Raw genomic sequence first — 23,028 nt, forward strand, 5'->3', positions numbered from 1 at the left:
AAAAAACGTTTTGAGGAACAGACCAAAAATGTCAGCAAGAATCTGAACATTCTGTGAAAATCTGGACAGTTGAGAGCTATGAGGTTAGTAAATTTCTTCAGGCTCAAACCCTGTACCTTGGTTAAAGAAAACAAGAGCCTGAATCCTCTACACCAACTACCAGACTAGGAAAAAAAATTTGGTGCATTTTCAAAACATCGAGTTTCAGTGCATTTGCAAGAAATTGTGAGCATCATGGGGAGAGAGGTTTACTGCTGCCCATGCTAAGTCTGTTTTTAATGCACATCTGTTTTGTTTAGCAAATGGTCTTAGCATAACAGGAAGCATACTTTATTTTTTGATGCAGAAAACTATGGATTCTACTCCCACAGCATACATATGGATTGCTGACACTGTGTTGTACTATGGGGGGAGGGGGTGTTATAGTCCTGAGTGTGTCCTCCTCTGGATGAGATGCCTAGTAACTATGAACCTGCTGCTGGTTTGCCATCCATTCCCTATTGGAATATTACCAGCTTACCAATTTCTTTTTAATGTAACATAGGCAATTTATTCTTCAAGGGCAGCAGGCACTGAATTTTTAGATGAAACACTGAAATATAAAGTTGTTTGCTAGCAGCAACCTCTTCATTAGTTATCGATATCTTTAGCCTGGAATTAGTCAGATGACTTTTACTTCTGCAGAGATTGTGTGCATTAACTAGTATGGGTGGATTGTAATGACAGATGTTTGAGTGACCCTTTCTGGTTGAAATGTTCTGAAGTAGGCAGTTTTGTCATTATTGGGTCATAAGTTTTGTGTCTAAAACTACAAATTTAAAACACAGTTTAACAAATAGTGCTGTATTATTCAAGAAATATAATGTACTACAATCAGGAAGGTGAATCAGAAAACACATGCATGTCTGCATGGCTCTGAAAATGTGTTCAAGGGACCTATGGTTTGAAAACAGCTCAAAGGTAAACTTTATCTGCTATTGCCCACATGCATTTTCTTTTGAGTGTGGGATTCAATGCCATTTCTATGAATGTGAATTGCAAGGGCAGAGACGTTTACTGTTAATGCTAAGTCTGTTTTCATTGTGACACTGTATTGTTTTGTTTAGCAAATGTCAACCAATGTTTCTACTATAAAATTTGAAATAAAAGTTTAAAATTAAATCTAAATATCTGTAATCATTATGGAAGTAAAGAAAATAGAAAATAGTATGTACACTGAGATGTTTTAACAGTGTTTATGGTAAATGGGGAGAAATAGCAAAGTAATGGAACACTGGAATGGCTGTAGGGGGGTGGTTGGTGTGTGTGTGTGTGTGTGTGTGTGTGTGTGTGTGTGTGTGCCTGTGTGCGAGTGTGTGGCTGGGGGGATCCATTACCCTGCCTAGGGACCCATTTGACCACGATTTGACTCTGAAGTAAAGGCTTTGTTTCTTCCTCTTGCATGTGTCTGTGTGTCCATTTACCCATGTGTGAAGCTGTGGTACAGGACTGGTGGAGAGGGAAATGGTGGCCAGGCTAGTGTGTGTGTGTGTGTGTGTGTGTGTGTGTGTGTGTGTGTGTGTGTGTGTGTGTGTGTGTGTGTGTCTATGCACATGTGTATGCACGTGTGTGTATGTATGCACATGTGTGTGTGTGGGTGTGTATGCACGTGTGTGTATGCACGTGTGTGTGTGTGTGTGTGTGTGTGTGTGTGTGTGTGTGTGTGTGTGTGTGTGTGTATGCATGCGTGTACACATTTGTGTAAATATGTTGATACTGGATATTTATGCTCCTTTATTTCATTGTACTCTTCAGCCCTCTTTTTGTTTCAGTGGGGTGAGGCTTGCTGGGTTGTGGGTTAAAGTAATTTGTCCTAAAATTCTGCAATGAAAGCTAGCAAGTGAATATTTGTGTTAAACTGGAATATATTTATTCTTTTTTTGGTGTGGTGCCCAGCCGTGTTGAGGATGAACATAACTTGTCCTTTTTACTTAGTTAAATTCCAGCCTTAAAGTGCGTTTGTGTGAATAAATCTAAATATACTTTTTTTTTGGGGGGTGGCAGTAACTTTGTCCTTTTCATATTATTTTAAAGGTTGATTAGTATGCACTTGTGTGAAATAAATTACATTTTTTGGGTGGGGTGTGGATAGCTGTGACATGGGAACCAATCCTCTTATTTCGCTCAGCTTAAAGTCTGGTATTAAGGTCTGGCTAGTGCACATTTGTGTAAAATAAATTGGAATATTAATGTTTTTTTATTCCTTGGGAGTGGGTGGCTAGCTGTGTTTCTGATGACATAACTGGTGCTCAGTTTAAAGATAGGCATTAATGGCTAGTGTGCATTTGTATGAAATAAATTTGAATATTGTATAAAACAGTAATCCAAAAAACAAAATCCACAGACCAACCACGACAGCTCCAAGCAAAAGTTCCATTCAAGAAAATATATAAAAGGTTAACGCTTTCATGCCCTTACAAGAGCACTTCTTCAGATCATCATACAACAGCTTAAAAACACACTTCTTATATATTAAAACACTAAATGCTTAACAAGTGATGTCATAATCATTTGAATAGATTATAGGCCTTCAATATAGGTTTTAAAGGTACACATCCATTCAACCCTGGATGTGTATCTGCCTGCATCCTTACTATCCATTTAACTTCACTCTGCTCTACTATATTATTGATGTCTCCTAAATGCTGCCTATATTCCTTCCTTTCTAAAACCCTGAATTTAAAATTATGTGACTCCCCTGTTTCACCTACATGCTTTGCAAGGGCATTTCTATAATCTCTATTCCGAATGGCTAAAAGATGCTCTCTTATCCTTTCCTTTAACTTTCTTATTGTCTTTCCTATATAAAAGCAAGAGCATGATTGACAGCATGCTAAATAAACTTTACTTGCTGTAGAGCAATCTGCTTTCGCTTTAAGTTTAAACTGCTGACTGGTGATAGGATGTACGAATATATTCTCACTGTCGATATTTTCACAATATCTACGTGAACCACATGGTGAGGTACCTCCCAATATGGGATTCTTCACTCTCACTTTTTGTCCATGACATAAAATACGTTCAAGTGAATTTTTATTTTTGAAAACAAAATGAGGGTACTGACCTACAACTTCTGCAATTTTCTCATCTACAAGCAAAGCTGGCCAATTTTTCTTAATAATATCACAAAATATTTGTGTATCACTTGTATAATACATCAAAAAGTCCACATTACTTGAATGTGGTTGCATTGGCTGATCCCTTCTTGCAATGCCTTGCTTCTTAGAAAAGTAAGGCTTAGCTGAACTGCTCCTCACTGTTTTTACTTCACTGACCATCTTTCCAATTTCTTCATGTTTATACCCTCTTTCCTCAAAATCTTTAGTCAATTTATTCAAGTTCTGTTCAAAGGTATTAACCTGACTATCAAGTCTTGATATTCTCATTCCTAGACCTTTGAGCACATTTTTAAAAACTCTCGAGGGATGCATGCTGTCCCTGGTCAGTATTGCATACACCTTACAAGATTTCCTATATCATTTTGTAGCTATTTCTCCTGCTGTTGTCTTAAAAGATTTCTATGTCTAAAAAAACTATGTCAGATTTTGAATACTTATATGTGAACTTCAAGAATGATGTTGTTGTATGTAGATAGTCTGTAAACCTTGGAATGAGTTATTCTGGCCCTTGCCATAAGAAGAAGAGATCATCTACAAATCTTTTGAAAAATACTATATACTTCCTAAATGCATAATTGTTTAGTATATTATTATTCTCCCACTGAGACATGACTAGATTTGCATAAGTGTAAACGCCCCTTACACAGCCTGGTTCAACACTGCAGTTGCAGAGTAACACCATCACTCCAGGTAGTTTCCTGTCTTATGCAGCACAAAGGTACACACCTACTGAAATAGCTCATTCACCATTGTAATATTTCATATTTCTGAGCTTTTGATAATGCTAGCTTTTAACGGTTTCCATCCTATGACAATTTTACTTGATATTTTAACACTTCAATCAAATGAATGTAATACACACACATCACTCACAAAATTGCAGACATGCAGATGTGTACATTTTGTATATACATACATATATATATATATATATATATATATATGTGTGTGTGTGTGTGTGTGTGTGTATGTATGTGTGTGAGTATATTTACACACACACACACACACACACACACACACACACACACACACACACACACACACAAATAAACAGATAGATATACATATCAAAAAGTAAAAATATGGAACAGCAATTGATTGAACACAACTGGTCAATCACCTGCCAATTAAAATCACAGTGAGGCAAGACCCCTCTGCACCCCCTACTAAATATGTATATCAACTCTGTGACTGCTCTACACTGGGAGCGAGACAAATTCCCCAATTTCCACTGAGCCACAATCCTATAAAGAAAAACAAAAGCTGCTACACATGATAACTGATTTTTGATCAGCTGTCCTTGCTTTTTTTTTCCTGGATGACAAAATGAACTGTCGACCAGTTGTCAGCAAATATATAATTTAGTTGAATGACCTTAATGCTCACATGTATGCAGTTGACACAAATTGGATATCTAAACAGATAGTTGACAAGTGCGTGAGATCAGTACATTGCCATGTTTAGGGAATATGCCCTTTCCCATGTATTGTGCAATCTCAGAGCTAGAATATAAAATTAGAAGAGAAGGTGGTGGGGAATGTGCTGCCCCTGTAAAAAAGTATGTTGTTAACCTTTTATTTACTGTTTTTATTTGTGTGTTCTGAAGTTATTCCTCAGCACATACTTAGTGACATGTCAACGTTGTTTTTGTTGATCATTTGTTGCCAACATTAGCAATGTCGACATTTGGGTATTATGACCATTTAGAATATCGTGGAAAGTGAATCAGCAATCAACAGTGCACCTCTGGCTAGTTCGGTACAAGTCAAATACAGTTTAAAAAAAAACTGAGATGAAACAAACCAAAGTTACACTGCTCTCACAAACTGTAGTAATATAAGTGTGGCATAACTCTTTAAAACACTTGTCAGTTATTAACTTACTAAGTGACATCATCACGTCACTGCTGCAAAAAAGCTTAAATTTGGTTTAGTATCATGTCAGAAGAAGTTCAGTATCGTATGAAAGCACTAACATAATACTTGTTTTAAGTTATGGATTTATCACTTTATGATTAAAGTGTGTGTGTGTGTGTGTGTGTGTGTGTGTGTGTGTGTGTGTGTGTGTGTGTTTGCATAGACATGTGTGTCTATATTTGTAGACTTTATGTTCTACACACATTCTGTGCATTTTTCAGGGAACTACCTGTCTTTTAGTTTGAACTTTTTTCTTCACTGGCAGCATTTTTGTTTTGAATGTTGTGTGTTATTATTGCTTTTATGATTCTTCACCCACCTCACTGCTTGTTGTATAAAACGGTCAGGATCCACAGCTTGGAAGATGGTTAGAAAGGTGCCTGCAGGCACTCCCTCATCTTGTCGTATCAGCTTGGGCTTAGCTGGGAAATAGGGTGCTTCATTAACGTCCCTGACGGAGATGGTGACACCTGCCGTGGACTGGTGGGACATCTGAATTCCACTGGCTAGGGGAGCCTGGTTTGTTACCATCACTGTTAGTACGAAGGCTCTGTTCATCTCAAAATCAACAGGCTGTAATAGAAAATAAACACAGCAGCAAAAAGTAAGCAAATCTGTTCTTACAAGGCCTGTAAATAGAAGATGAAATCAAATCATATCTATCACAGTTTTATTATATACACCTACAGCGCATATGCAAAAAATATCCGTTGTTTTGCCTCAAGATTCAGCACTACCAAGAGTCGGTCATTACCTATAATGTGCTTGTTCTACTCATTGGTTTGTGGCGGTTCTAGATGACTCATATTATCATTCTCTGACTCTTCTCCCTGTCGGATTTTATTTTATTTGCCCCTTAAGCTTTATAGATCTGCACCGTAATGAACTTAAGTTTGCCCTTTCCTCAACTAAATTAAAATGTTTTCGCTTTTAATTAAACTTATTCAATTAGTTAAATGACAACTGTCATATCATTATTGATTTAAATTAGAAAGAGAAGAGCGCCTTAGGGTTTTCTTGTATTTCAATGGGCACAATCCTGTGAGAAGGTTGCATTCTATACTTGTATCACAACAGCATGCATTATTAGTATGTCTGTGTTTTTTATGTACATTTGTTAATAGTGCATTGTTTCTTGTTCTACATATGAAGTTATTCAGAAGTAGTGCACATAAGTGCTGTTGATGTTTGTATGAGGTACGCTTCTGCTGGTCTGGATGGGTAATGTGTGGAGAGAGCTACAAGTTTCCAGACTTACAAGACATTGTGCTAATATTACAGTACTCACTTAAAATGCTCTGAGTCTTTTATTTACCAGGAACAGTTATGCACAAATACTATTTCATAATCTGTAGCCCAATGATTACTGAGTAACTTCATGTTTCTTATTCCCCAGATCCCAACCAGTTTATCAAAAGTATAGTCTTCTAAAAATAGACAGACAAATAGGTAGAGAGAGAGACAAATACATACATAGATTCAAGAAAGACATAGAAATACGGAAGTCTTTACAGTGTAATACCCTAAACCTTCCATAGTAGAGACCCATAAGATATATGCAAATGACCCCTTAAGGACATATAGGTATTTCATCTACATGAATTCTGAATGCTCATGACTTTTTACTTTCACTTTTGTAAGTTATTTAATGGTGTACTCAGGCAAAAAAATTCAGGCCCCATTGGATGTTACATGGAATTTTTGCAGTCACCCTAATGCTATGGACATCAGGCTTATTTTTAAGCTCTCTAAAGTATAGACAAACAATCCACGTAGACCGTACTGCTGGGTCCCACTATATATGTGTGTGTATTCAAACATGGATTAAACAAATGTATTTTGGGGGAGGAACACCTCCCTCATGTCCTCACACAACAGCTGCAGCCCTAAACCCATACTGCTATAACAGTTCGTTCTCAGATTGCTAATCCTTGGAAAAAGGAGAAATCTACCTTTGCAGTGACCCCAAAATTATGAATCAGTTTATTATAAAATTAACCAAAATGAATGAATCAGTGAGGCTCCACTTGCTCCCTTAATGCCTTATATTGCAGCCAACAGCACAAGCTCTTCACGGTGTTTAGTGTCCTCTCTTGACTTGTGTTTCCTCCTGCTGTCTAGAAGATGTGATATAACTATTTCTAAGGCAGTATTGTGATATTAACAAATTATAGTAATGTACTCCATCAGCCTTACTGACAGATTTAAAAAATGCTGTTTTACACATTAACAGCTTTGACTTGCTATACAAGATCACCTAGAACACCAAGAATGTGATTTAAATGTATTTGATAACTAGGTAAATAGATTGGCAAAAGAACAATTGAAGGCAAGACCTGGACCAACGGAACAATATATGCAATCATATATTCAGATACAGTTATATAACATATATATTATAATCTATATTAAACACACTGTCTTGTTATAAATATAATTTCTATATGATCCTGTAGCTATGCATCTAGCCTCCAGGTCACGTAGAAAATAGTCTTAGAATCAGTTGCCTAATACATCTATCTAATGTAAATAAACACCAGATTAAACTGCATCAACACATATTTCATCCTAATGACTGTGATATTTTGTTGGAGAGGTGCATACAAATTTGAAATGTCAGATTAATATCAGAAGACTGCCTAGTGTTAGGTTACAAGAATATAAGCATAATGCAGAGCTAAGTAGAGAGATCAAACATTCAGGGAGTTCATAGAGAAATCAGAACCATAGAGCAATTATAATTCATTCAAATTACAATGTTAACTGACATATTTTCCTAAAAGAATAAATATCATTTAGATAACATACTTAAAATGCTTACATCATTTCTAATGCAAATGTGAGTATTCAAGGTTATCTGGAGAATTTTGACTTTAGACTAGAAAGTGACAACATGTCAGTTTTGTTACTGATTATGTTTACATAAGCTGCAACAGGTGTAACACATATAATGTTAGTTTTACATGTCCCAAGAAGGTACTTTTGAAAACGGCATACATGAAGGTATTTGCATGCGTAATTAAAAGCATCCAATCTGTTGTGGTTTCTCATTCTAAATGTATGAAATTATATAAGCATTCACCATCAGCTACTTGACACCTACAGGCCTAATAAAACAATAGGCAAATTACTTTATAAGCACTCTATATCTCATATCTCAAGCATGGAACAAACTCCCTACCAACATATGGCCTATCCAATCTTCTTTTCTTTTCAAAAGAGAACTCTCCCTCCTGCACCTGTGACTGCCCTACCTAACTTTTACTCACCCAATTGTTTAAGCATAATTGTCCTTTCCTGACTCTAATACATCTGTTAAATGCCAGCACTGTGGTATTTAGCTGTGCCGAGGAGCTATGCTTTACCTAAATCTCATCTTTTCTCTTCCGTCACTACTGTATTTCCCACCCCCCCCTTCTCACATCTGCTTTATTTTACTCTCTTGACTCTCCTAAACATTACTTCCCACCCCTCTACTTCATCCCTTCTATTTAATATGTCTTTTTCCTCTCTACCAACTTGGTTTAATCATTAATGATATTTTAAGGGCTTTTCTCTGATGACCTATCATAAATCTACATTTTTATTTTTGTAATTTTTAGCTATTGTCCTTACTGAATTTATATGAATTGTTAATTTTCATTATTGCATGACTGTTTTTTTGCTTTGTACTCATATTTCATATATGGCTTGAATGTATGTAGTTATATATCCAAATTCTCTTTACTGCTATGCAAACCCTGTAATTTGTTCTTTGTTGTGAAGCTTTTCTCCTCATGTCTCCATTGAAAATGGGCCACCGGCCCGGTGGACTAACCCAGTTAAAAGACAAATAAATAAATAATTGAATCACAGTTCCCTTTTCGTTGCACAGGTTATTAACAGCACTTCAAACAAAATAAGGTCACATCAGTGCAAAATATGGTCACAATATCAATTCTGTTTTTAAATTTCAGTTTTAGAGGCATTCAGAATTGTCCATCTGCAATGTAGTCACAGTGCTATGCGTGTACTCGAAAGAAGAATATTCACCACTACATTTGTGCTTCAGTGATAGGAGGGATTTTTTAAAATGCTTCTAGGATCTTCAAGTTTTTCCTTAGCTTTTGATTAATTTGTTAAGTCCAAGTTAGACTGCCATCAGGTTTACCTTGATTTGCTTGATTAGAAATTGCATTTATTTTCAGTTTTCAAGCATATTAGCTTAGGTTTGTATTTGTCTGCAGTGTTATAACTTGATGCTTATTACGGTAATGTGTTTAGGGTTGAAATGCGGTTATCTGAGATTAATGGGTAGCAAAGAAAGAACAATTGCTGTTTTCTTGCTTTAACAAAGACTTTTCTGAGTTACATTTGCTCTGGAGTAAGAAAACTGAAGTCAAAAGGTTGTTTTCATTGTTGGAGGGATTGCCACCTCTGCAAAAACTGGTTACCTATTTGCTTGAATTCACATTATTCTTGAATATATTTATTATTATTAGAAGTCTTTTTATTGAAATTGTCATTGTGGCTCTGTCCCTCTGTGGTTCTGTCATGCTTTCATGAGACAGCAGAAAAAACATCAAGCTTCTCGTCAGTGAGGGACACACCCACAAAGACATGACAGAACCACAGACGGACAGAGCAGGATTCATTGTAATACGAGCGGCCTTAAACACACACACACGCGCATGCACACACACACACACACACACACACACACACACACACACACACACACACACACACACACATTCACATCTCCCTACATCTTCTACATACACACACACACACACACACACACACACACACACACACACACACACACACACACACACACAAAATACACACACTTTCACATCTCCCTACATCTTCTACATACACACACACACACACACACACACACACACACTTTCGCATCTCCCTACATGTTCTATATACAGACACACACACACCTCTTTACATTTCTTAAACACACACACACTTTTGCATCTCCCTACATCATCTCCTACACACACTTACATACACACACACACACACACACACACACACACACACACACACACACACACACACACAATACAAGACTGTTTCTAATCTTCTATTAGAGACTCAGGTACACTTTTAAAATATTATTTACTTGAGAAAATTACAGAATAAGTGGGTGTGAATTAATATACATTTTCTAAAATAAAAGAAACCTGCCCTGTGGTTTTGTCACAGTCTCGCGAGACAGAGGAAAAAATGCTGTACTTCTTGTCAGCGAGAGAACATCCACAAAGATATGACAGAACTACAGTGGGACAGAGTGGGGTGCACTGTATTATGAGCAGCCTTAAACACACATACACATGTGCACGTGCACACACACACACACACACACACACACACACACACACACACACACACACACACACACACACACACACACACAAGCACTTTGACTCCTACAGATACAATACAAGACCGCTTGTAATCAGGGATACTTTAAAAATATTATTCACATAATAAGTGACTATAAATTAATATACATTTTCTAAAATAAAAGAAATATGCCCTGTGGTTCTGTCACGTTCCTCGCAAGATAGCTGAAAAAAAATGCCAAGCTTCTCCTTGGCGTTTTTTTCTCTGTCTAGTTAATTACCTTCTTACTATGTTTATCGAGGAACATGACAGAACCACAGAGGGACACATATTTTATTTAAAAACTAAAAAGGAATAAAATAAAAGTTTTTAAAAAGATTTTTAAATAAAGAATGCTTTTTATTCAGTCATTCTAAAAACTAAAAAATAAAAATATGAAAAAAGATTTTAACAATTATTCAGTCGCACTAAAAAGAAAAGGAAGAAGATGGAAAACTTTGCAAAGGAAGCACAGACAAATTGATTTCAGAAAATCATTCAAGGTTAGTTTTGCTGATTCTTTCTACTTCTTCAGATACCTCAATAACAGAAGCCGATTTTGTCTTTGAAAATGCACATTTCTTTAAGATTACTTAAATCAAACTTTTAAATACACATTTATGCTCTAATGCTTTCAGCCCTTCTTTGTGGTAATTATCACATCATCTCCAGTATATCAGATCTTTGAAATACCATGAAACACACAGTTTTTCTACATAATTGTCACTGCAAAGTAGTCTCAAATGTGCAATTTCTATAGTGCTGATGTCAGTGTATTCTTTTTTTTCAAATATAGTTTGTAGTTTCAGATTTTAAATGAAAATATTCATAACATCGATATATAACGTAAAATTGCAAGAATCTACTTCACTGATTCATCCATCCATCCACAGACCCTTTTTCCCATTTTTGCACATGGGGTCAGGATGACACTTTGACAGTGACAATCATCTAGAGCCAAGTTTTTTTTTGTGCTAGTTCTTCCACACCACGTACCCATGGCCAGTTTAGAGTATTCAGTGCACCTATTGCATGTCTTTGGAATGTGTAAGGAAACCAGAGTACCCAGAGGTAACCCAAGGAAACACAGGGAGTACATGCAGCCTCCACACAGAAGACACCCTAGCTGAAAATCAAACCAGGGAACCTCTTGCTGTGAGGTGACAAGTCTATCCATGGAGCCAATATGCCACCCTCCTACTCCACTGATTATAGGATCAAAAACAAGCTGGATTCATAAATCTATTGTGACATATACACAGCCATGTACATATTACAGTACATTTTTTGTATTAAGAACAAGAACAGATGACAACAAAAGGCAAAAAAAACACCAGTAACCAAAACAAAATGCCTCCAATGATGACAAATCCAAAAGATGCCAGTCATCAAGCAGGAAATAATACCACAATCAGGAATGCCACAGTGAATAATACCACTGTTTGTTTATTTTATTTAGTGCTTTTGTCTTATAAACAGTCTTCGTCAGAATGATCATTACACATCTACAACAAACTTATGTACAAAAAATCCATGCTAACTTCCTGTTACTTATTTGAAAATCCTGCTAAATTAAAGTGACAAGTCCACATAAGAAAGAGAAGAACCACAATAATACTCAGTGTTAGAGCTCCAGAGCATGAGCAAATCAGTCCTTATAGATTAAGATGACAAATGGACCATCTCACAAAAATTTAAACTTCATTGATAATAAATTTACAATATTCTTCCTAACAACAATTGTTATAAACTTTACAGTGAAATCAATTATTGCATTTATATATATATATATATATATATATATATATATATATATATATATATATATATATTTTTTTTAATTACATAGCAATATTAATGTATTAGTTATATTATTGTTGTAACTTCAAATGGTACATGAAAGATGAAGCACTAAATAAAATAAACAAATGCTGTTGTTATTCACTCTGGCATTCCTGCTTGTGGTATTACTTCCTGCTTGGGGATTGGCATCTTTTGGATTTGCCGTCATCAGAGGCATTTTATTTTGGATACAGTTTTAATATTTGTGAAGCAACCTTGCAAGGTGTTACACAGTCCTCTAACATGAAGACTTGCAATACAGCAAAGGACTAGACCTGCTGCCATGCAAAATGCTAATAAGGTATTCTGGAGGGAGAGGCATATGCTCATTTGCCATGTGTTTTCTCCCCAGAAGCACTTCTGGAAGCAATCTACATGGCTGAGAGATTCAAGAAAATGCTCATCTGTGTAGAACAACATGGCCATCCCCACCATGTTGCTGTAGCAAACACAATCATGGTGGGGGATCAACTAGACACCAGAACTTAGTGTACAAGTGCCATAAAGGCACCATCATCAAAATGGGGAACAGGTGGTGGTGGGGAGAACTACTGGACACTAGAAAATGATGTTTAAAAGTGCCATACCAACACCGCTATTACTATAGGGCTGGGGACTGGTACCAGCACCACCATTACTATAGAGTTGGGGGGGCTAGTACCAGCACAACCATTACTATATGGCTGGGGGGCTGGTGTCAGCACCACCATTACTATAGGGCTTGGGGGCTGGTACCAGCACCACCATTACTGTAGGGCTGGGGGACTGGTACCAGCACCACCATTACTATAGGGCTTGGGGGCTGGTACCAGCACCACCATTACTATAACCTGGGAGGCTGGTAGCAGCACCACCATTACTATATGGCTGGAGGTCTGGTACCAGCACCACCATTACTATATGGCTGGGAGGCTGGTACCAACACTGCCATTACTATAGGGCTGGGGGTCTGGTACCAGCACCACCATTACTATAGGGTGGGGGCTGGTACCAGCACCACCATTACTATAGGCCTGTGAGGCTGGTAGCAGCACCACCATTACTATAGGGCTTGGGGGCTGGTACCAGCACTACCATTACTATAGGGCTGGGGGGCTGGAGGTATACAGCATACTGGCACCAACTTTACTATGAGGAAGAAAGGGATACACTACACACCAGGGAATAGTGTCCTATGGCACATAACAGCATGACTGGGAAGGAGGAATCACCTGACACAGCTCTTAAGTGATGTACTTGCACCAACTTCAGTGTGGGAATCGGAGTGGGGAGAAACAGTAGACCACCAAGAAATACATTGCTGTGAATGCACCAGTACTACTACAGGGATCAGGCTGGGGAGTGGTGGGGGGAAGCCCTAAACACCAGGGTTGGGTCTCTAAAGTGCTGTAATGGCAAAAGCATTACGATGGTGGTGGAAAGCAGGTTGTACACTAGTGACCAGGGAATACTTCTTAACAAGATGGGGGTGGGGAGTAAACCACTGGACACCAGGACTTACATATTGTAATGGCACCACAGGTAGTACTGGGATGGGGGGAGCAACTAGATTACCGGGGTGACTCTTTAAAGTGCCGTAAAGGCTCTGGCACCATAAGAAGGATTGGAGGGTGGGGGGATACACTATACGACCAAGGCCTAGGTTGTACTAGTTGTAATGGCACTAAAGTATTACAGGGCTGAGGGCAGGGACATGTGCAGTGAGTGTTTGTGTGTGTGTGTGTGTGTGTGTGTGTGTGTGTGTGTGTGTGTGTGTGTGTGTGTGTGTGTGTGTGTGTGTGTGTCTGTACATGCTTGCATTTGTGTATGTGTGTGGGAAAGAGTAACCGAACGGAAATTCTACTGTCTATGCTAGCAGCAGGGTACGTTGTATAGGTCAGTCATGATCTGAACGTTATGGTAGAACCTCTGATTCAGGAAACATGCAAGTTAGGGTAAAATGTTTTGGAATTGCATTTGGCATATTGTACTGGAAGAGACTTTCTACTGTGAGCTGTACAGCTTGCCCTATACCTTTAATAAATTCCCAAGATCATCTTATCTCAGCAAATGATAATCTGCATGTAATTCCTAATTTAGTCATACATTAAATTATTTACAGATTCTAATGGGTCTATATTAAAAGAACGAAGGTTAACTTACTCAAACACCTAAACACCAACACATATTCTGTGAACCGCAAATACACCGAATGCCCTAAACCACGAAATTTAAAAACTCGAACCATCATAGTTGTCCCACCCCACCGCTCGCTACATACTACCTACACAAACAAACTAAATAAACCACACACATACACTAACCAAAACCCAACTTCTAACCCTACACTAAATCTTGCATATACCACCATGTATGCACTTACCTTAACCCGCACCATAACCCTAATGTCTAACTATCGCACACTTACCTTAAAAAGCTACACCCAAACAAACTAAATAATCCACACACATACACTTAACAAAACCCTACCTCTAACCCTACACATAATCTCACATACATTGCCATCTATGCACTTACCTTAACTCGCACCCTAACCCTAAGGTCCGTAACTATTACACACTTACCTTACGGAGCTATACCGCAGAAGAGTCAACCATGACGATTTGATGTTTCGGATTTTGCGCTTCAGGATGATTGATGTTTTCGCGATTCGATGAAGATGTGTTGGCGTTTAGGTATTCGGGTAAGTAAACCTTCGTGCTTTTAATATAGACCCATTCTAACTAAGGCACTGCTGTTCACTTAAGAAAAAAAAGTCTATATTTGGCAATTTGTCCAGTACACATTCCACTTTTGGTCTTAAAAATGGGGTACTTGTGTTCCTTTTACAAATTTAAGTTTTGCATTTTCTTGTACAATATAATTTTCCTACAGCTTTCTGAAAAGTACTTAATTACTGTAGCTTTATTTGAAACATGTCCCTACCTATAGCACTTGTAGTGAATTAAGGTCATGCCCTTTAACTTACTCAACCATTCTTTGCAAAACAAAGGTACATTGTGTCTTGGGATACATAAAAATGCAGCCTGTGAGTATATCTGTCACATCCAATGTAACTTTCAGCAAAGAATCTGGAGGAGTGTTCTTAAAACAGATCCTGGACATATTCTCACAGTTTCTATCTTCACATTTAAACAAATCTATGGCATAACATTAAATATAAATATGTTCAGAATCTAATGAAACAAAAGTCATATATATATATATATATATATATATATATAGAGAGAGAGAGAGAGAGATATGGGAACACTTCATAATGCCGAAATCCTGAAAGGCTGAATTTCATAAAGCCGAGACTATATGATCAAACTTTCAGAATCCTGACATTGTGAACAGAGATCTGCATACAGAGTGGAATGGGCGATTTCCCTTTTCCTTGCTGTAGTGCGATCTCAGAGATGGAATATTTAAGTAGTGGGGGTGGGGGGTGCAGGGGGGCTTGCCCTCCTGCAGAAACATTTAAATTGTTGTTTTGTTTGGAGGGGGGGGTTTGTTTCAGAATTTCAATATTTCGAAACATCAATCCTATGGTCTCGGTCATATGAAATTCGATGTTTCAGAATTTTAAGATTCTGAATTGAATATATATATATATATATATATATATATATATATATGCATATATATGTGTGTGTGTGTGTATATATATATATATATATATATATATATATATATATATATATATATATATATATATATATATAAATTGAGAGATAGATATAGATATCGATATAGATATTTTTAATTTCTCCAAGTCAAAGTCAAACTTTATTGTTGATCACAGCAGTGCAAGCTGAATGAAATTCCCTTGTTTTGATCCCAGTGCAAGACATAGCAATGAACACATAGTTTGGATGACAGTAAGACTAATGTACATACAGTAGTAATTAAAATATTAACAACACAATGAATTACCACAACTGGACATGAAGACATTAGCCAATATTATACTAGTAGGTATTGCAAAGATTACGAATTCACATTGTGATTGCTCAGAATATTGTACATCATCAGTTATAGTATGATATAGTCTGATGTTCATATTCAACATGTATGGAGTGGTGACTCACTCCTGACTATTGCACATTCAGGAAGCAATAGCATAAGAAAACAGGCTAACTGTACCAGTTATTGAAGCAATTTGCCAGAGTGATTACTATAGATAATCGTCATTTAGTCATTTGGGTTTCTAATACGATGATGGGAAAAGACCCCATTCCTAAGTGAAAGTTTGATTAAAGTTCATGAAATAGGTATTGTTTTAATCTTTGATGTTAGCCAGAAGTGCTCTTCACAGCACACCCAATGTCCCCAGAACTGAGTATGTCTGCAATTCATACAGAATTACATGTATCAGTAACATATCTAAGTACAATTTATTTTTATAAGACTTGTGCTCCTACCACTATAGAACTGTCTGGGTATCCTTCTTCCACATTGCTATCATTTCTGCCTGTAAACACTGGTATCATATGACTTTATGTCTCTCTGTATGTAAGACACTGTAGTCACTAGGTGTGGCGATTTCAATGATCAATGCTACTTTTGTCTTCTTTTCATGGACCACTATATTTGGTTGTTTTCTGCATCTATTTTTTGAACTGTTGGTAATGGGTAATCCCTTGTGATATTAACTTCACCATTTTTTATAATGCTTTGTGGCTCATGTTTACAAAGTTTTTCAGCTCCTTCAGTATTATAATGTTTGCACAACCCCCAATGCAACAGTGTTGTCATATTATTATGCCTTTAAATATACAGTCCTTCTGCCATTATTGTATCACACCCAGTAAAAAGATGCATGACTGTTTCCAATTCTGTTTTATAAAACCTGCATTTGTCTATTTTTCTCAATGTTGAATGGACTTTGTAAACTAACATGTACATAGTCCACTATCCTGGGATGCCAATATTAAGCTTTCATCATTTGGTTTAAATTCACCTCTCTTTGACCATGATACATTAAATACTGATTGACATGAAGTTGTTCCAAGACATTTCTGTACTTGCAACTACATGCATTTTCCACATTTATTTCCTTGTCATCTGATCTTGTAACTTGTATTCTTTCTTTTGTGTTTTGGCACCTTCAGTTGCTGCCTGATTTTTATCTACTTCTGGTTTGATTTCCATTCCCACTTGACATCGATATGCTTCTGCTAAACTAAGCAGGGAAGTCATCTTAGCGTTATTATCCTCATGTTTTAAATATTTCTGTATGTTTGGGTCTTGTGAGGTCAGCAGATATGAATGCAGTCCTATGATTGCAGATCTATGTATGCAATTAGTTTTGAAGTGGCCCATACATCCTTCAGAATAGGGAATATATAATCTTGGTATACAATGATTTTTATAAATTATTTGATCAGCATGAAGCAATTTTGTTTTCATATCCAACTGATCCAGTACCTTTTGGGGCCAGTCAATCACTCCAAAACTGTAAGTTAGAACAGGAAGAACAAATTGGTTTATACTTGGACTTGTTCCTAGGTATCAAAGCTGTTTTCAGCATTAATTGTTGCATTCTAAAATATTCCTTACTAAGTTCTATTCATATTTGTTCATGTTTTATTGTTGATCCCTCATCATTTCCCAAATACTTAAACACTTCCATGTGCTCAAATTCTTTTATATCACATTCCTGTCCCAGACTGATGTTTTAGTGGTGCTGCAGCTTTCCTGCTTTAAAAGTTGTTTTTGCATATTTATCAAGACTAAATGACATTTTTATATCATCTAAGAAAGTTTTCATCACTTGCAGTTGTGCTTTCAGTTCCTCACCTGATGAACTATACAGTTTTAAATCATCCACAAAAAGAAGATGAGAAGTCCTTATACTTTGCTGTTTTCTGGGAGACAATTTGCAGCCATGGCCTAATCTGCTGAGTAAATAAATATACTCAGTGTGGTAAGTAAGATGCAATGCTATATACAGCATCTAAAGCTGCCTCTAATTCATCGGGAAACTATCAATATTACTCTGTTCTTTAAGTCAGTTTTAACAATACCAATCTTACTCTAATCTTTGAATTTATGTGAACATTCTTACTACATTTGAACTAGAACCATAGTTGATATAAAAAAGCAGGTTCTACTATGTATCAATGACTTCCACAATACAGACAAACCTAAATGCTAAACAATAAGGCCTGAAGCACCCCACATTCATATCTATCTATCTCTCTCTCCATTAAGGTCACGAACAAGAAAACATGCATATAGTACCTTGTCCTCATCTGCTGTTTGCTATAAAACACTGCAGCAAGATCCCTTCAAATAATGAAAACAATAAAAGAAAACAGTATTTAAAAATAAAACTTCTTTATAACTTCCTTTGTGGTGAAGTGGATATAAAAATGATTCCTGTAAATTACAGTATTTTATCTGTCTGGATAATTCACTTGGTTTATTTTTATGGTGATACATAGCTTATGCAACAAATTGTTTCTAGTATTCAGTATCATATCAAAACTGTTGAGGAAAACACTAAAAAGTGATACACACACTCTTAGGCTCATAAGAGCAGGGATGTTTGGCACTGCTACACACATATATATATATATATATATATATATATATATATATATATATATACACATAGAATAGTTCCTGTGTTGTCCATATCCTTACTTGGATAGAAGGAAGCTTCTTTGTTCACCAGTGGGAGTGGGGAGCTTTGAGCAGCCTATCTGTCCCTGGAGGAGTGATCTCAGCCCAGAAACTTGTTGTTTACTGGCTGTTTTGGGCTAATTCCTAGCTCTTTTAAGTCCCCTGCATAAAAACCCGCTTTAGCACGGTTTTGCATGATTTTGCGCATAGCGTGGCATAGGGCAGCGCCGCTTAAACAGGTTTAAACTATTACCGGATCCACAGAGTCTGCTCTTCACTTTTTCCCTTGGAACTGATCTAAATCTCAAAGGAAGTACTCTATTTTCACTTTAAAGCCTTACACTTGCACTTATAAGTAATCTTATAAGCAAAACACCAACAAACGTAAGCACTAAACCCCTCTTATACTCTTTTAAACACGTAACACCCTATTGAACCTTTTTGATCAGTCAAAAAGTATTTCATCATAATATCCTGACATGTCCAAAGGTCAGTTTCATGTGTACTCTCCAGCCCAGCTGGTGAATATGGGAATTTTGAGGCAATGTTACAACTGCCTTATGTACACAGACAGCCCACTCCTCCTCCCAACAAACTCAAATATATGTGAGAGATGTAACTATATAGCCAAACTGGAGGCTGAGCTCTCTCGACCCATGACTGGCATAGTCAATCAGGAGGAGAAGGTAACCACACACACCACAAATCCAGTCTCACATAGACCTATAGCAACAGCAAACCAAACACATAAATACACAAAAACATACTCGGAGGCTCTAAATAAAAATCTGCCTAAGCAGCAGAGACCTCCAAAGCAGACACCCAAACAACTGCTACCCCACAACAATACCCACGTATCACATAGTTCACAAAGTCAGTGTGCCAAACAGTCACAGCCCTTAAGGCTAAACAACACACCAAATACACTTGTAATAGGTGACTCTATTATCAGACACACTGACGTCCCACTCACCAGGCTGAACAAGGAGAAGGTCACTGTAAGCTGCCTGTCGGGTGCCAGAATTTGCCACATAACACATGCACTCAGGTCACTCCAAAGCAAGTACAAATATGACTCCGTCATTGTCCATGCTGGTGTGAATGACCTGAGACATACCTCCCTGGACTACATGAAAAGAGACATAGAAGAGCTCTCTGATCATGTAGCCTAGGCCGGTATGACCCTGACCTTGAGTAGCATCTTACCGTCACCAAGAATGATGCCAGAGTATAAAGACAAAATGATCAATTTTAACAACTGGCTAAAGTATTGGTGTCATTTAAAGGGGATCCACTGTCTGTCAGCCTGGGATGATATGCTTGACAAGCCACGTTGCTTTGCTAGGGACGGCTTGCAGCTGTCACCCCTGGGCTTTCGAATACTGGCTAAGGCTCTTGCCACCCCCATAGTGCCTTTTTTAGGCAAGGCTGAAAAGACAAACCCTCCTCCATAGACAATACAAGGAAAAAGAAACTAAGGGCAATGCTGCTCAATGCCAGAAGCTAAACCTCAAAATGCATGCACTTGAGGCTCTCCTCAGTATGGAGAATATCGATATCTGTGCAGTAACAGAAACCTGGTTCAAGGCTCCCGAAAGCACCCCAGCACTACCAGGTTATACTTCATACCATGCTTTTCGGCCACAAAACTCGGACCGAACCACAAAAGGAAGGGGGGGTATCCATATACATAAAAGATACCCAGACCTCCAGGTTAGTAGCACTGCACGAAGCATCGGAGACCATCCATGTGTAACTAACAGTGCCTTTCAGTTTATAGCCTGCTACAGACCACCCTCTCAAACTCAGGAACCCCACTCGGCTTTCCTGAGAACACTGGAGAATTTGAAGGTCTCTCCAAACACCATTATATTGGGTGACTTCAACTACCCAAACATTGACTGGGAAAACTACTCAAGCCCACACACCTTTGCCCAATGGTTCCTAGAATTTATAAACTCAAATGCTATGAAACAACTGGTGACCACCCCCACAAGAGGGCAAAACATATTGGACCTGGTCATCACCAAAATTGGGACTCTATGTTCCACACCAGAGGTATACCCCTCATTGGTAAGGTCAGACCATAAATTAATCTCACTGGACATCCATATCCTGTCCCCTTCCCCAGCCAAGGCAACCACGGTAAAGAACTTCTCAAAAGCAAACTTCACACTTCTCAAAACCAAGGTGGTATCCTTCAAAGCCCTTGGGCCAGTGGAAAATACAGCTCAAACCGCAGAATCCTTTACAAATGCATTCTATGAACACCTGCAGGAATGCATGGATCGTGCTATCCCAAATAAAACCAAGACTCACTCCTCCAAAGGCAGGAAACCTGTCTGGTGGACCCCGGCCATAAATAAGCTATACAACAAAAGGAGGAAGCTACTACATGATAGAGCAAAATCCCAAAAAGGGAAGGCATCTCTGATCAGTACTAGCAAGAAGCTACGATCCCTCATAAAATCATCTAAGGCCAGCTTCAAAAGAAAAATTGCACAAGACGCTAAAGACAACCACAAGGTCTTCTTTAGTTATGTCAGGAACCTGGGTGGCAACTCCCAGATATGCTCTGAGTTAGTGCAAAATGACAAAAAATACACTGAACCCACAGACATTGCCAACATCCTGGCAGACAGGTTCAGTGCAAATTTCTCCCCCTCACCCCCCCCAAAAGAGCAAATGTCCATCCCAACAGAGTGTAGCCTCCCTGACATCACAGATGAACAGGTGAGAGCTGCCTTCTCCAAAGCAAAAAACAGCATCAATGGGACCGGACGGTGTCCCAGGCTGCATCTTACACGAGCTTCAAGATGAACTTAACCCTCACATAAAGTCACTGTTCAATCTCAGCCTTACTACAGGATATGTACCCAAGGAATGGCGTTCAGCAACAGTGGTCCCACTCCACAAAGGAGGTGCCACAACGGACCCCGGAAACTATCGCCCTATAAGCCTGACTAGCCTGGTCTGCAAAGCTATGGAGCACATCATCACATAAACAAAGACATCGGGAACCTCCAGACACTGGATCCTACCCAATTTGGCTTTGTTAAAGGCAGATCTTGCCTCTTGAACCTGGTCAACTTCTTTAAAACAGTTACCAGCGCAATAGACAAAGGGAAGGTAGTCCACACAGCCTACCTGGACCTCGCAAAAGCCTTTGACACAATACCCCACTCGGGCATCATAAATAAGCTCACCAGCTTAAATATCAACCCCTATGTCACAAGATGGGTTGCAAACTGGCTCAGGGATAGAACCCACATGGTCAGAATTGCAGGTGCCATGCCAGACTCTAAACCAGTTACAAGTGGCGTCCCACAAGGCTCAGTCCTGGGACGTCTCTTGTTCGGTATATATTTCTCTGAGGTACAGGCTAACATGGGAGGACTATGGCTGACCAAGTTCACAGATGACTGCAAACTGGGTGCCATAATCGACTCTCCAGCTGACACAAGCATCCTCCAAAAGGGTCTCACAGAGACGGATAACTGACGCCAGAGCCATGGCCAAAAGCTAAATGCCAAAAAAATGCATAGTCATCCCCTTTGGGAAAAACAAAGTGCCCACAAATTACCACATAGGAGGTAATCCATTAAGTACGGAAGAAGTAATTAGGGATTTGGGGATCCAAGTAGACAGTAATCTCTCCTTTGACAATCACATTGCCAAAGTGGTTAGAAAGACCTTCTACATAGCCCACCTTATCACGAAAGGTTTCACATCTAGATCAAGAAAGGTCATTGTGCCCCTCTACTCATCACTCATCAGGCCCATAATTGAATACAGTGCCCCATTTGGGATGTACCTTACCAGACACCTACAGCAACTGGAAAGACCCCAAAAGTACCTCACCAAGAGGATCAAGGGACTCAAACATATGCCCTATGCAGTTTGGCTAAAGAAACTCCAGCTCTACTCAGTTGCTTACCGCCTACTCAGAGGCGATCTGAGTCTGACGTATAAAGCCATGTCCAACCCAGAATTAATGGACATGCTCCACCTCAGGAAATTCAAATCCCTTAGAGCTACATGCTCCAGGGACTTAAACCTCAACACAGAAATAAATAGGACATGCTGGAGGGACAGATTCATATCCCAGAGGCTCCCCT

At 38.3% G+C, this 23,028-nt stretch overlaps 1 protein-coding gene across 1 annotated transcript in view; it reads right to left on the reverse strand.

The window, feature by feature from the left end:
• CDH4 (cadherin 4) overlaps positions 1-23,028 on the reverse strand; it is a 2,239,932-nt gene that overhangs the window by 371,530 nt on the left and 1,845,374 nt on the right. The window contains exon 8 of the mRNA XM_044090376.1: positions 5,394-5,647. Within this exon, the coding sequence (XP_043946311.1) occupies positions 5,394-5,647 (254 nt within the window). The remainder of the gene's footprint in view (positions 1-5,393; positions 5,648-23,028) is intronic.

This window comes from Protopterus annectens, chromosome 12.part0, assembly GCF_019279795.1.
Source record: "Protopterus annectens isolate FY-2018-M chromosome 12.part0, PAN1.0, whole genome shotgun sequence".
Taxonomy (NCBI): domain Eukaryota; kingdom Metazoa; phylum Chordata; order Ceratodontiformes; family Protopteridae; genus Protopterus; species Protopterus annectens.